The sequence below is a fragment of the Ascaphus truei genome, chromosome 5 (genome assembly GCF_040206685.1).
Source record: "Ascaphus truei isolate aAscTru1 chromosome 5, aAscTru1.hap1, whole genome shotgun sequence".
NCBI lineage: Eukaryota > Metazoa > Chordata > Amphibia > Anura > Ascaphidae > Ascaphus > Ascaphus truei.
This window is the reverse complement of record NC_134487.1, coordinates 235,280,389-235,294,065: the sequence shown is the minus strand read 5'-3', so window position 1 is coordinate 235,294,065 and position 13,677 is coordinate 235,280,389. Positions and strand designations below refer to the sequence as shown.

Sequence of the window (13,677 nt, the reverse complement as noted above, 5' to 3'; positions counted from 1 at the left end):
CGGCGGGTGGGTGTTGAGTGCAGGCTGGTGGTTCTGCTAGGGTGTGAGGAGGCGGGTGGGTGGTGAGTGTGGGCGGTCAGTGAGCTCGTGCGTAGGTAATGCACGGCATGTGGGTAGCCACTCGGTCAGAGGCGCACGTGGTGTGAGGGTGCTGTGAGTGTCACTGCCTGTGTAATGCTGCTGAGTGCAAGCTGGAGGTCCCGCTAGGGTGTGAGTGGGTGTTATGTGGCGGGTGGGTGATGAGTGTGGCTGGCGGGTGGGTGGTGAGTGTGGCTGGTGGGTGGGTAGTGAGTGCGGGCATTAGAGTGTGAGCGGGTGTGAGGCGGCGGGTGTCTGGTGAGTGCGGGCTGGTGGTCTCGCTAGGGTGTGAGTGGGTGTGAGGCGGTGGGTGGTGAGTGCGGGCAGCGAGTGGGTGGTGAGTGCGGGCTGGTGGACCCGCTTGTGTGTGAGGCGGCAGGTGGGTGGTGAGTGAGGGTGGAGGGTGGTCACTGAGGTCGGTGTGCAGGCGGTCCACGGCGTGTGGGTAGCCACTCGGTCATAGGCGCACGCGGTGTGAGGGTGCTATGAGTCTCACGGCCTGCGTAGCCCTGTCCGTGACGTAACCCCACCCCGCAGGCCAATGAGAGTGAGAGCCGTGGCCGGGTGCCAACCAATCAGAAAACGCACAAACCCACAGACAAACATCCTTACAGATAAACATTGTTTGCGTTTTATATAGATTGGCGGGGGGCTTTTTAATATGTATTGGTGGGGGCGGGGTATTTTTATTATGTATTGCAGGGTGGGGTTATATGTATTTAGGGGGGTGGGTTATTTTGGTATATATTTTGTGGGGGGATTGGGTGAGAGTGGGGTAATTGAAGGAAGGTAGGGGCGAGTGAGAGGAGAGAGGGTCTGTAGTAGTGAGTGTGGAAAAGAGGAAGTAAGAGTGAGACGCACGGGAGAAATGCATGTGAGCCAGGAGAGTGAGTGAGATGGAGGGGAAAGAAATACATGGGTAAAGGGTGGGGAAAAGATGGGGCTCGTGAGGTGTGAAAGGAACCTAATATGTAGGGGTTCCCCGAGATTTTTCTAAACACTTCAAGGGTTCATACAAACAAAAAAGGTTGAGAATCACTGATCTATAAGGTTGTGAGGGGACTTTTAAAAGTCCAGCCCTAAGTTTATTGTATAGAGTGTGGGGAATATGGTTTATAAGAAATAACGTGCAGCTTCTTATTCTATTTCCCATAACCCACAGACCTAGGATATTTTTAAAGTGTATATTTTATTGAACTGTGTGGTTTAAAACATATGCTTTGAGCACAGTAAAATGAGGCACAGGGATGAAAAGTATCCCTGCAGCTAAGGTGTCCCAGGGCCTGTATTAGGTGTTTGGGTGCCCCAACCGAATATGAGGTACCCCAAAATGTATGCTGTAATAAAGTATTGTTCATAGGATGTATGTATAAAAATCCATGCAGTCAGCCTAAGTATTTGCATAGGAGACATAGGGCCTCATGCACTAAGCTCCGAAAAAGTGCAATCGCCAAGTGTTCCCTATCGGCATGATTTTGCCGATTTTTCCTCGCCGTATGCAATAAGTGCCGAATCCCTGCCGAATCAAGCCGAAAACACTTGTTCCCACTATGGCGATGATTTGCCGATCAGACACAGGTGTATCGGCGAGCATGGCGAGGGCGTGTTATGTTCACCAATTGAACTTCTTTCTGAATCTGGCGAAGCAAGCATGTTCTTGATTAAGCGGTCCATTTAAAGGCAGTGTGTATTTCTATTCATTCTCTGTGTTGTTGGGAGAGAGAGAGACACAGAGCTGGGCGATTTGCATATTTGATATTGAGAGAGAGTTGCTATGTATTGTGATTGGTTTGTCCTGTGTTGTTTTGTTAACATCTTTTTGTTGTTGTCAGTTTGTAATTGTTGAGTGCGATTGTGTTTACATTTCTTTCCTGTTCTTTGTGAGTGCTATAGGTATGGCCGACAAGCGTCGGAGGAGTGATGCTTGTGTGAGTGGTACTGGTAGTCGTGTGAGTATGCGTCTGAGTGAACGTGGGAGTCAGGGGAGTGGTGTTGCTGTGAGTGCTAGTGGTGTTGCTGTGAGTGCTAGTGGTGTTGCTGTGAGTGCTAGTGGTGTTGCTGTGAGTGCTAGTGGTGTTGCTGTAAGTGCTAGTGATGTTGCTGTGAGTGTGAGTGGTGTTGCTGTGAGTGCGAGTGCTGGTGGTGGTGGGGTGTCTGGTGGTGGGGTGTCTGTTGGTGGTGGTGTGGTGCCTGGTGGTGGTGGGGTGCCTGGTGGTGTAGCGCTTTTGGAGTCTCTTCCATTGGAAGAAGGAGAGTCCAGTCAGCAGCAGCCAAGCTGTGTGGCTGGACGTGGTCGGAAGAAACGTGTGGAGCGGCCACGTAATCCTCGTTTCATTGAAGAGGAAAACAGAGTTCTTGTGACAGGGATTTTGGAGCGCTATCACCATCTGTATGGCCATTTAGTAGGTAAGTCAATCTTTGCATTGATTGTTCCAAAACTTTTTCTTGTATATGATGTCACATGTGTTAATAGAGAACTAATAATCTGTAATATATATCAATTATAGTAGATTGTTACACACATAGGGCCTCATGCAGTAAGCGTTGATAAGGGAAATATGGCCATGTTATAGCCAAAATTGGGTTTGAGATTCAGTAAGCGCCGATAAGTGCTTCATATCGCCAGGTTTCGGAGCCGATAATTTGGTTATGGCCAGTCGCCTGCCGATAAGCCTGTTTTCGACACTGATCGCCACTTTTTTAAATCGGCTGGATTCAACAAAAAAAAACAGCTTATCGGGGCTGATCGGCACTACGAAATTGAGATGTTATGGCCGATTTCTCCCGCCAACTAAAGTTGGCATTTTGGACGGGAGAACGATCGCTAAGGCTGCCGGAACGGCACTTAGAAAAAAAAATCTTCTGTACATCAATGGAAGTCAATGGAGCGGGGACGTATAACAGTATAGTACTGTTTACGTTTCATTGCTCACAATACAAGGGGGATTTGCATTACAGTGTGGGGGCATTCCCTGCATTGTGTCACAGCTGATGTGTCTTATTTGCATAACATTCGACTTTTACATGTTTTCAGCATTTGCGGGTCACATTACTCATCATGTGATGATGTGGCAAGGGAAAATACTATACTACACTCTTAAAGGAGAACCTCACATCATATCACACATTTTACTCAACTCAGCGACAATTATTTACATGATGTCACACATGTCACACATGTCACTCATACACAGTATATTCATCTTCCTTTACATTACACAATGCTTGTAATGTGACACGCATCTTTAAACGTTCATGTACATCTGTCTTCTCATGTTTACATATACTTTTGGGTCCTCCCTATTTTCATGACGTCACTTATTGGACGCTCAATCACATTGCATGTTTACATTGTAACCGTTGCATTACAAGCACTTCAACCTAACTTATACACACATGTACAGTAATTCATCATTGGGACACCTTGTAAACTCATTCTATACCAACTATCCTCCTTACACAAATGCATGCATATGCACACGACTATTCATTGTTGCCAACATGTCACAATAACATGGATAATTACACATGTTACACAAAACTTTTCCCACGTCAATCTCAGCCTTTTTGTCTCATTACATGACTGACTCTTGCGTTCACAAGTGTTACATGCATTGCACATGCAACTATTTATTTGCAAGCAATCTTTGTACAAAGCTTCACGTCACATCATTGCCAAATATCATCATTCCCTGCAGAATACACACAACAAATACTTAGAACAACAAGTGCACACAGCTTGCCACAGAAGTACTTTATTATGTTAATGTAACACCTTGCATTTTACTATGTCACCTGACATCATCACATACCTATTTAAAGGACGCACATTACCTGCTCATTCACAGCTACTCATTTCAAAATGTTGCGAATGTTTAGGAGACGGAGGAACATTCTTTTCTATGACATGCTTGATGATGAAGACAATCATATAGGGCAAGGGAGGGACACACCGAGGGACAGTGACAGTGACGCGGATACGACAGGGACAGGGAGAGGGACAGGCCGAGGGACAGGTAGAGGGACAGGAGATCAGAGGAGAAGACAGAGGAGACAACTTGTGCCTCGTCCGCGTCTGTACAGGGAGAGAACCCTGTTAGATGGGATGAGTGAGGAGGAGATTGTAAGTCGCTATCGTTTGAGTTCAGCAGCAATCTTAGCTCTTTATGAGGAGATAAGGGGGGATTTAGATTTTTTCACAGCCAGAGGTCGTGCAGTCCCTGGGCTTGTTAAAATGCTGTGCTCATTACATTATCTTGCTTCCGCGTCATACCAGACAACTGTGGGCATAGTGGGCGGGGTCTCGCAATCTACATTCTCGCGGGCCTTGACCCAGTTTCTCTATGCACTCAATAGACGCGCTAGGAATTATATTCATTTTCCTACAGAGGCGACAGAGTGGCTGGAAGTCAGGACTGGCTTTTATAATATAGCAGGGATACCATGTGTGCTGGGTGCAATCGATTGCACACATGTTGCTTTGATTGCACCTAGTCAGAGTGAGCATGTGTACCGCAATCGGAAGCACTACCATTCACTCAATGTACAGGTGGTATGTGATGCCACGATGAGGATAATGCATGTGGTACCCAAGTTCCCTGGTTCCAGTCACGATTCCTCTATCCTGAGGAACTCTTCAGTCTTCCATGCGTTCGAAGAGGGACATTTTGAACCTGGTTGGCTGCTGGGTGAGTACATATTTACATGTTCTAACACAAAACACATGTTGATTTAGGAATGTTGGCATTGTACAATTTGATCACTAATGTCAGCTTATGTGTGCTCCATTCATTATAGGTGACTCAGGATACGGAATTAGGCCGTGGCTCTTGACTCCGGTGCTAAACCCTCAAACTGAAGCAGAGGACAGGTACAATGCAGCCCATATATCTACAAGATCTGTTATAGAGAGGACATTTGGCCTACTCAAGACCAGGTTTAGGTGTCTGGACAGAACTGGTGGGGCTCTTCTATACAAGCCTCAAAAAGTGTCTGATATTATCCTTGCCTGTTGCATTTTGCACAATGTTGCACTCAGGCACAATGTACAGTCAGACCTAGCTGAGGCTTTGGTAGACGAGCATCCCACCCATGTAGCTGCTGAAAATGAACAAACAGCCAGTGGTGGCCAGACACGACAGAATCTCATCAATTCATTTTTTTCTTGTAAGTACAAACTCATATGTTCCTAGTACTACTTTTATAGTTTAATTATGTTATATTAACAATAATGTTTCTTTATATAACCTTCTGTTAGGACACAGATGAATATGGGTTGCACACCTTTCTTTTCTCTGCTGTGTGCACAAAGGGATGTGGCACCGGTATGTTATTGTTGCACAGGTTATATAATCCCTCTTCAATTGTACTTTAGTTGTGTGTATGTGAATACAACTTGGGTAACAAAGCAATAATATTTTAGCATTGTGTTATTCCTTATGCTAAGACAAAACACATATTATGCCCATAATCATTCATGCTTCTAGTATGCTTACATACAATGTTATTGGTGCAGTGTAACATGTACATCCATATGATGTGTACACCAGGCTGATTTACATTTTGAATGTCATGAAATATACATGGTGTTGTACATTTAACACCAAATACACACTTTGCTGTGTTGTTTACGGTACTGAAGATGGCATGTCAATGTTTGCAATTTATATATTGTTCCTTTGCATTATAGGTATATCTCCAGTATGACTGATCATGGTATGTATATTTGCTGACATCTCTCATAAGATGTGCCTACCTCAATCTTCCTATAATTATTGGAACTAAAAACCCAACATATTGGTTTAAACACAAATGTTACATATATGTACTTTCTGTATCATGTATATGCATTTAGCTACTCTTGAGCTTTCATGTGCATTGTATTACAAAATGATTACTCACATTTCATCACATTTTATGTATGTTTCCTTATAATTTCCATTAATGTAATATAGAGGTGGTTGGAGAAAAGGGGATAACTGTACTTATTTGTTTACTTACGGGAGCACATTCATCACTAGCATAGACACACTTTTTAAGACAACTGTTTGTGTCTCTATCAATTGGTGTAGGATCCATGTATAACACCGACAAATGATAACACCAGCTTTATTATGGTAGCTTATATCATCATATTGACTATACTATGTATTTCTAAACGATTAATAAACACAGTAAACTATAGTTAGTTAGGTTAATGAAATATACACAGAAACGTACTTCATAACATGATGGTGATGTCATATTCAGAACATCATGCATTGGAGGGGACCATAACATCTGGCCAGTAACATTATTTGCTACAGTCCCAAACCATTTTATCTACATACCCATGTAACAAGAGATTTTAAAAATAAATGGCTACTTGGTTGTAAGTGTCCTTTACATTGGGAGAAGGAGTGGCTCACTGAGTAAAGACACACACTGGCACTGATAGTTTGAAGCAGGGGAGTCTGGTTCAATTCCCGGTGTGGGCTCCTTGTGACCTTGGCCAAGTCACTTTATCTCCCTGTGCCTCATGCGGCAAAAAAACATTTGTACGTTCCACGGGCCAGGGACCTCAGGCTGAAACATGTGTCTGTAAATCGCTGCGTACAACTAGCAGCCCTATACATGAACATGCTCATATTATTATTATTATTGTTACATAGTTTCGACAGTCATACGTTCCATTACATATTAGAATACACAAATGTGTTAGCAGAGTGGGAATGGTTGTTATATATAAAACACACCATGTCATAAAATGTTAGTAGTCATTAAAGAACACTCAATAAAAATTCATGAGGCACTCTTTTGCAACATCATTATGTTAATTAAGTGCTTATGCAATATAGGCATAAGGGTATCACATTTTTAATTGTTTGTTAATAAGCGCTGCAAGCAATATAAAATTAGTTCCATATGTAGTATAGTAGTCGGTGGCTCCTCCTCACAATCATCTCATATAAAGGTAGACTCTTCTGAAATCATACATTGATCCGATTGTATCTTCCCCGACATCTCTGAAATACAGCAAACACATGATGGTCAAAGATGGCACCTTACTAGATATGCATCCGTGACAACGCGTTACGCAGCTCTATATGATTGTGTAGATACACACGTCACTCACTTATATGTTAGAAGTAAAACTGTTCATCAGTATGTAATGTTTCTTTAAATTTGTAGCAGGCATAACTATGTATAAGAAGTGAACGTTGCCTGTATACTGAAAGATGTGCGCGCACATCTTTGTGTGCGCACGCACTTCACGCTTGGCTCCACTAACTGTTAGCGCATGCGCAAAACAAAGCGTACGTTGTGCGTTCAATACATGTTGAAAATACCAGTAAACATAACATCTTTATTTCAAATACAATGAAGACGAAACTACATTCGTTCTAAACGAGTACATCTGTATTCTTTTTAAACAGACGTGTTTGAACAGAAAGCACGGCCGATAACACAATGCGCAAATGCAATACGTGTGACGTCATGTTAAGCCAGCGTGAAACGCACGCTAACACTCCTCCCACTCAATTAACATTCGGCTAACGCCCAGGGTACGCCTACAAACACTGAGCCGCACGCATCACACACTGCAGTTACCGTTACTATAACAAAACATGACAGCCAATAGGCTTTGAGGCGCGCACGTCGCTTGGGGGCGGGACTTACATCACTAATCCTTTTTAAGGACGCCTTGGCCCATGACAAGGGTCCCACGTCATACGTGGTGGACCCGGTTTTCAATGTTGTAGATGTTGCATGATAACAAAACAGGTATGTGTTAGAGTAATGGTAAAATGTTGCTAATATGTTTAAAGGGATAGGAAAGTACGTATATTTATTCCGTCAGCAATGTGTACTACTCTTTCAGGTCCTACTATATTGTATTAGGAAACAATTTGTTTGTGATCGCTACATGTTATGCAATCTGCAATGTTACGCTGTATCCACGCATTGAAAGTGAAAATGGTGGTTACAAAAAAAAAAAAAATTTAAACGCAGAGTCAACGCATAACGATTGTTATATTTACCATTCTTCTAGAATTAACTCTTCGCCTGGCTGCAACTGGTCGCTCCAGAAATGCAAGCCATTTTCATCCACGCTTAACCCAACCGCTGAATCCAGTATGGCACATATCTCCTCCAGGATGCGCTCATAGGAATCGCCACTGCTTTCTTCAAATAATTGGTCGGGAGGTAGGTTCATTTCTTCCGGTTCCCATTCCAATGCAATTTCAGCTGAAAGGCTTGGTACATAATCATAGTACTTTTGTTCTTGTACAATGTGGGTTTCAGGAATGGAGGCTGCAGATATTGCAGCACGTATCGATTCAAACGGATCAGTAGTAGCGGATACATTGCTATTGCCATTAGGAATAAATATGCCTTTCACGACAATATAAGTGCCGTCTTTCAGGATAAATTGTTTTTCCGGGGCAATCTTCCAGAAACCATAGGTGTGTTGTAGCTTATCCTGGTCACGTTCAAAAAAGTCATTACTTGATAAAGTGAATCTTATTGAGGAATTAAAATTCCGTGCATGCTTACGGTCTTGGTAATAAGGATATTTTGCTCGAATGAAATCATCGATTTGGCGTGTGCTTGCTTTCTGTCCGCGACTGTTCAAGATGGCTTCACAGATCATGTACTTATACCCTAAAAGGGGATTAATATTGTTAACGAATTCATCAGCCATGTCTGAGTAGCACAAAAGCTGTGTGCAGGTCTGTGTTATTTGCTCATCAAAATGAATGTGCTGAATGGCTAACAAACTCCTGTTTTTCCTTGTCAAGGTCAACAAAACTAACTACTTTGACTCCTTATTTCAAACGCCAATTGGATTTGTTTGTCTAATTGGGTTAACAGTTGTGGTTCGTGATATGGGACTGTGGGAGAAACATTTCTCCTTCTTTTATCTCGTTTGTGAAAAACATCCCTAGACTGTGAATGCGTTCACATAGTGTTTTTTTGAAAACTAACAAAGACCAGTGTGTGAAAATATTTCTTAGCCAGGCATATCAGTAAAAACACACCTGCAAAAAGAAATGTTTTTTCCCCGCTTACATTTCTGTGTGTATGTGAAAGTCTGGTTAACTCCCTGTCTGCATGAGTTTAAATACGTGTGTATATATATATATATATATATATATATATATATATATATATATATATATATAAATATATCTCTTATAAAAATATATATATATTTATATATAATATTTTTTTTTTTTTTATATTGCAGGAGTACACACAACATTGATGGCATTAAGTATACCTTGTATGAAACCTATTTAAATGGTGAGAAACATGATTGAATTAAGTAATAAACATTTGTTTAAGCACAATACTGTTAGAGTCTCATACTTAGGATATTTCTCAAACATTAGGCCTGTATTATTAAAATAGTGTTTTCACAAGGAAGCATGAAGTGTATTAGTTTGTGTATACCAGTTTATATAGTACTATATATATATATATATATATATATATATATATATATATATATATATATATATATATATATATATATATATATACACACATATACATATATATATACACACATATACATATATATAAACACACATATACATATATATATACACACATATACATATATATATACACACATATACATATATATATACACACATATACATATATATATACACACTCACACACTCACACTCACACTCACTCAGTGTGTGTGTGTGTGTGTGTGTGTGTGTGTGTGTATATATATATTATTATACATTCTGAGATGTTATAGAAACGAACACACAACTGATTAAAGGACAAAATTACAATGGCCAAGCAAGGCAAAGGTAAGTAATAATTTACACATAATCCTGCTGTACACGTACAAGAAAGATGTTTGCACTTACTTAGGTGTTTTAATAATTGCATGTGACTAATATGCATATGCAATTCTTACATCAATTAACACACCCAAATGCAATGTTTTGCTGCAAAGTCAATGGCAGCTTCTCTAAACTTAGCAACTGGCTCCTGGTGGACCATTACTGAACAGACGATTACAACATAAATATTTATAACACAATTAATTATGAGTGTTAACATTTCCAAAACTTCACGTGTACAAGAACATAGTTGAAAGTTTGGAAACAACACAGTCTTCAGCATACATACAATAGTAATTAGATAATCTGAAGTCAACAAAACAAGGCCAAAGACATATTTTCTGAATTATAACATTTATTTTTTTTGTTCCTTTTGCGAGCGAGTAACAGGCCTGCTTGTTGTCTCTTGAATTTTCCTTTTTCTTTTGCCACCAACTTTAGGCACAACAGAGCCACTTTGAGTGGCCTCTGGCACTTCACGGGCAGGGCTTGTGGCCAGTGACTGTTCACCTACGGGGCTTGTGGCCAGTGACTCACCTACAGGGCTTTTGGGCAGTGATTCACCTACAGGGCTTTTGGGCAGCGATTCACCTACAGGGCTTTTGGGCAGCGATTCACCTACAGGGCTTTTGGGCAGCGACTCACCTACAGGGCTTTTGGGCAGCGATTCACCTACAGGGCTTTTGGGCAGCGACTCACCTACAGGGCTTTTGGGTAGTGACTGTTCACGGACAGGGCTTGTGCCCAGTGACACATGTGAGCAAGTTGGTAGACACTGCACAAGTGATGGTTGGTCTGTTTCATGTGTGTCTTGTTTTGTTTTTGTCGCCTCCTTTGTAGGTGTCTGCTGCTGAATTTGTACAGATGGCAGCGGTAGGATGTCATCAGGAACCTGCACAGCAATGTCTGCTACTTGACCGGTAACATTTGGGCCTGGTGAATGAATATCAGATGAATGTGGTGAAAACTGACCTGGATGAACAGATCCTGGCTGGGAGGTGTTGAATTGTGGTACATTAGTCATTCTCCAGTAATTAGCTTGTGTTTGCTGAACAACTAATGCTTCGAATGAGGTGTTGATTTTTTGCAACTGTTTAGGCACTTCAATGAAGACTCTGTGGAGATGTGCCAATTGTGATACTGTTTCTTCCTGCAGTCCAATCATCCTTTCCAGCACTGTCATCATGTCTGAATGGCGACGATTTTCTGCGTCCACTATTTTTCCCTCTGAAGCTACAATTGCATCGTATGTGGAAGTTGATGGACGATTTGGCGGTACAACAGTTTCTATTGGCACCTCTTCATGGTCACATGATTGTATTTCAGTCTCTTCTGTGGCGTCATCCTCATCATACTCATCATCCTCATCACCATGATGTTCTAAAAAGAAATGTACACATTATTAAATGGCATGTTAATGTATGCTGTGTTACTATGTAATTGTACTGTGTCCTAAGTAACACCTAACATGTTAGCATACGTTTTATAACCTCATTAAAAACTACCTTGACTTACGAATAATGTTTGGACTCAGTATGAAATATGAATGAATGAAAAGTTGCTCTAAACTCAGAAGTCCTACATGATAATTAACATCACTAACACAATACATGTTGCCTTACACTTAATTTTCACTGACACTAAGTAATCCTATTTAAAGAAGATGTGCAAAACAAATAATGCACATGACAACATAACATATAGAAGAGCACATATTATATGGCCAGCAAATGATACACTCACCTTCTAGTAGTGTTGAGCTGGCTGACCCAGGTGAAGACACTTGTTCCATCTCAGGTGACACATGTCCTCCAGGGGCAACTATATATAACAATAACATAAGTTTTACATTTACATGTGTAAATATTGAACAAACACTTATTGTATGTTCTGTATTTATGATTAACTAACAACATCAGTTCCTTAACCGAAAATGTGTGTGAAAGTGAACATAAATAGTTGTAATAACACTGTACATGCCTGTGTACTTAGAATTTTTGAGTTCCCTAACATACAACATACTATGTTTCTGCAGTAATGCGTGAGGATAAATAGATTAAATGAGTACATAAAAATCATATGTTGTGTAGTGATATCAGTATCATAATGTACATAACTATCATGAGATGACCATTCACAATGGTTATCATGAAGGTGGTCATATTGCAAAAAGTGTTGTTTTTGGTAGAGGATATGTGTGGTACATTAATCGAAGATGTGGCACACCTGAATGTGGCTGTGACTCAACAAGACAACACATGCAGTGTGTGATAATGTGTCTTTGATAGTAGTTCAACTATAGATATGAGTGAACTAATGTGTGACGTACGCTTTGATAAGTAATGAGTTGTTGGGGCATTTAGTAGCTAGAGTTAAGCTTTCAAATGAGTGTGATTAACTTCAGTTGTGCTATTCAGGTTGTAAGAAAGGTATTCCCTTCCCCAAAAAGCCTAATCAGCCACACCTTTCAATGACTTGAAACAGGTGCAAATGGTGTGAACTAAGTTGACCGTGAAATGAGGCTGTAATTAGTGTGTGTGCTGAACCCCACCCCCTCTGTTGAAGTGTATGCTGTGATGAGATATTAATTGCAGCTGCTTTAACACAATGGTAGATGAGCTAAGTAGTCATCTGCAGTGTTTAAGTTATGAAAACAATGACATAACATATGATACGTGTGCCTCATTATGCTGTCTGTATATGACATAAAGCAAAAATGGACCTTTTCATAAGCAACTATAGATGTGTTAGTGCCAGTGATGTTTGTAGGCCGTTACATGCAATTTCTTTGATGCATGCTTAAAATAGGCAGTAATGTCATGTTTGTCGGAGTAAAATCAATAAAATACACAATAATATGATACATATTTCTGTTCTGTACCTGTAGCTACTAATAATTTCTCATGAACATGTGTTACACATGTGTACTACCCTGTTGTTCCCCATCTTCGCCCACCATCAATTGCTTCCACTGCAGCTATGCATTTTGGGAATTCACATGTAAATGAGCACGCAATGGCACGTGCTATATTAGTTACTGCTTTTAGTAGGACTACTACATATATGTCTATTTTGAGATATATATATACAGAATCAGACATATACATATATAGATGCAGGTATGCTTATATTGTGAAGACAGTATAAAAAGCAGTGTAAATATGCAAAATAACTGTAAGCAACGACACGCCTAGTACAGTAATATTTATCACCTGCTGGAAATTGTGACGGATAAATTCCAATGTCACGGTCACCAGCCAAGCCTTCCACGACGACGGTAAGTAATTTTGGCCGAAGCAGCTCCTCCAATGGAGTCAATATGAGACGTTGTGGTGTGGGCCCACCTCCAGTGCCAGTAGCATGCACGCGTTGGTCTTGTATTTTCTTTTTCAATTTGGACCTAATATCATCAAATCTTTTCCGACAATGATACTTGTCCCTGACACTATTCCCACAGGCATTGACACCAATGACTATTGTGTCCCACATTTCTTTTTTGCTTGCTGCACTTGTCCGCCCTTGAAAAACATATAAAAGATATGAGGTAAATTAATAATAATATAAGCACCAGTTTCCTACACTGCTAGCTGTTCCAAGAGATAGCAAACATGCTGTTTTATGTGTAATATGTGAAGCACATGAGCATTCACTACTAAACCTATACATGTAAGCAAGGTTGCATTCATATTGTATGCAGTTCTGGCAAATTGACCGCCTGTGTTTATTTGTCCTTGTAAGGCATGATAAA

The 13,677-nt window shown here is 40.8% G+C and overlaps 1 protein-coding gene across 1 annotated transcript; it reads right to left on the bottom strand.

The window, feature by feature from the left end:
- Positions 1-10,574: 10,574 nt before the first annotated feature.
- LOC142494722 (uncharacterized) lies at positions 10,575-13,405 on the bottom strand. The gene is made up of 4 exons (XM_075599157.1): positions 13,142-13,405; positions 11,673-11,750; positions 10,629-11,309; positions 10,575-10,582 (listed from the first exon to the last, which is right to left on the bottom strand). Exons 2-4 carry the CDS (start codon positions 11,719-11,721, stop codon positions 10,575-10,577), a joined length of 738 nt encoding a protein of 245 aa, XP_075455272.1. The 5' UTR covers positions 11,722-11,750; positions 13,142-13,405.
- Between the last annotated feature and the right edge of the window lie 272 nt (positions 13,406-13,677).

Excerpts from the sequence above, each read along its gene's own strand:
- LOC142494722 (XM_075599157.1), bottom strand. The coding sequence starts at position 11,721 with ATGGAACAAGTGTCTTCACCTGGGTCAGCCAGCTCAACACTACTAGAA. Across the intron at positions 11,310-11,672 it reads CAGCTCAACACTACTAGAAG|AACATCATGGTGATGAGGAT; the intron begins GTGAGTGTATCA and ends ATTTCTTTTTAG.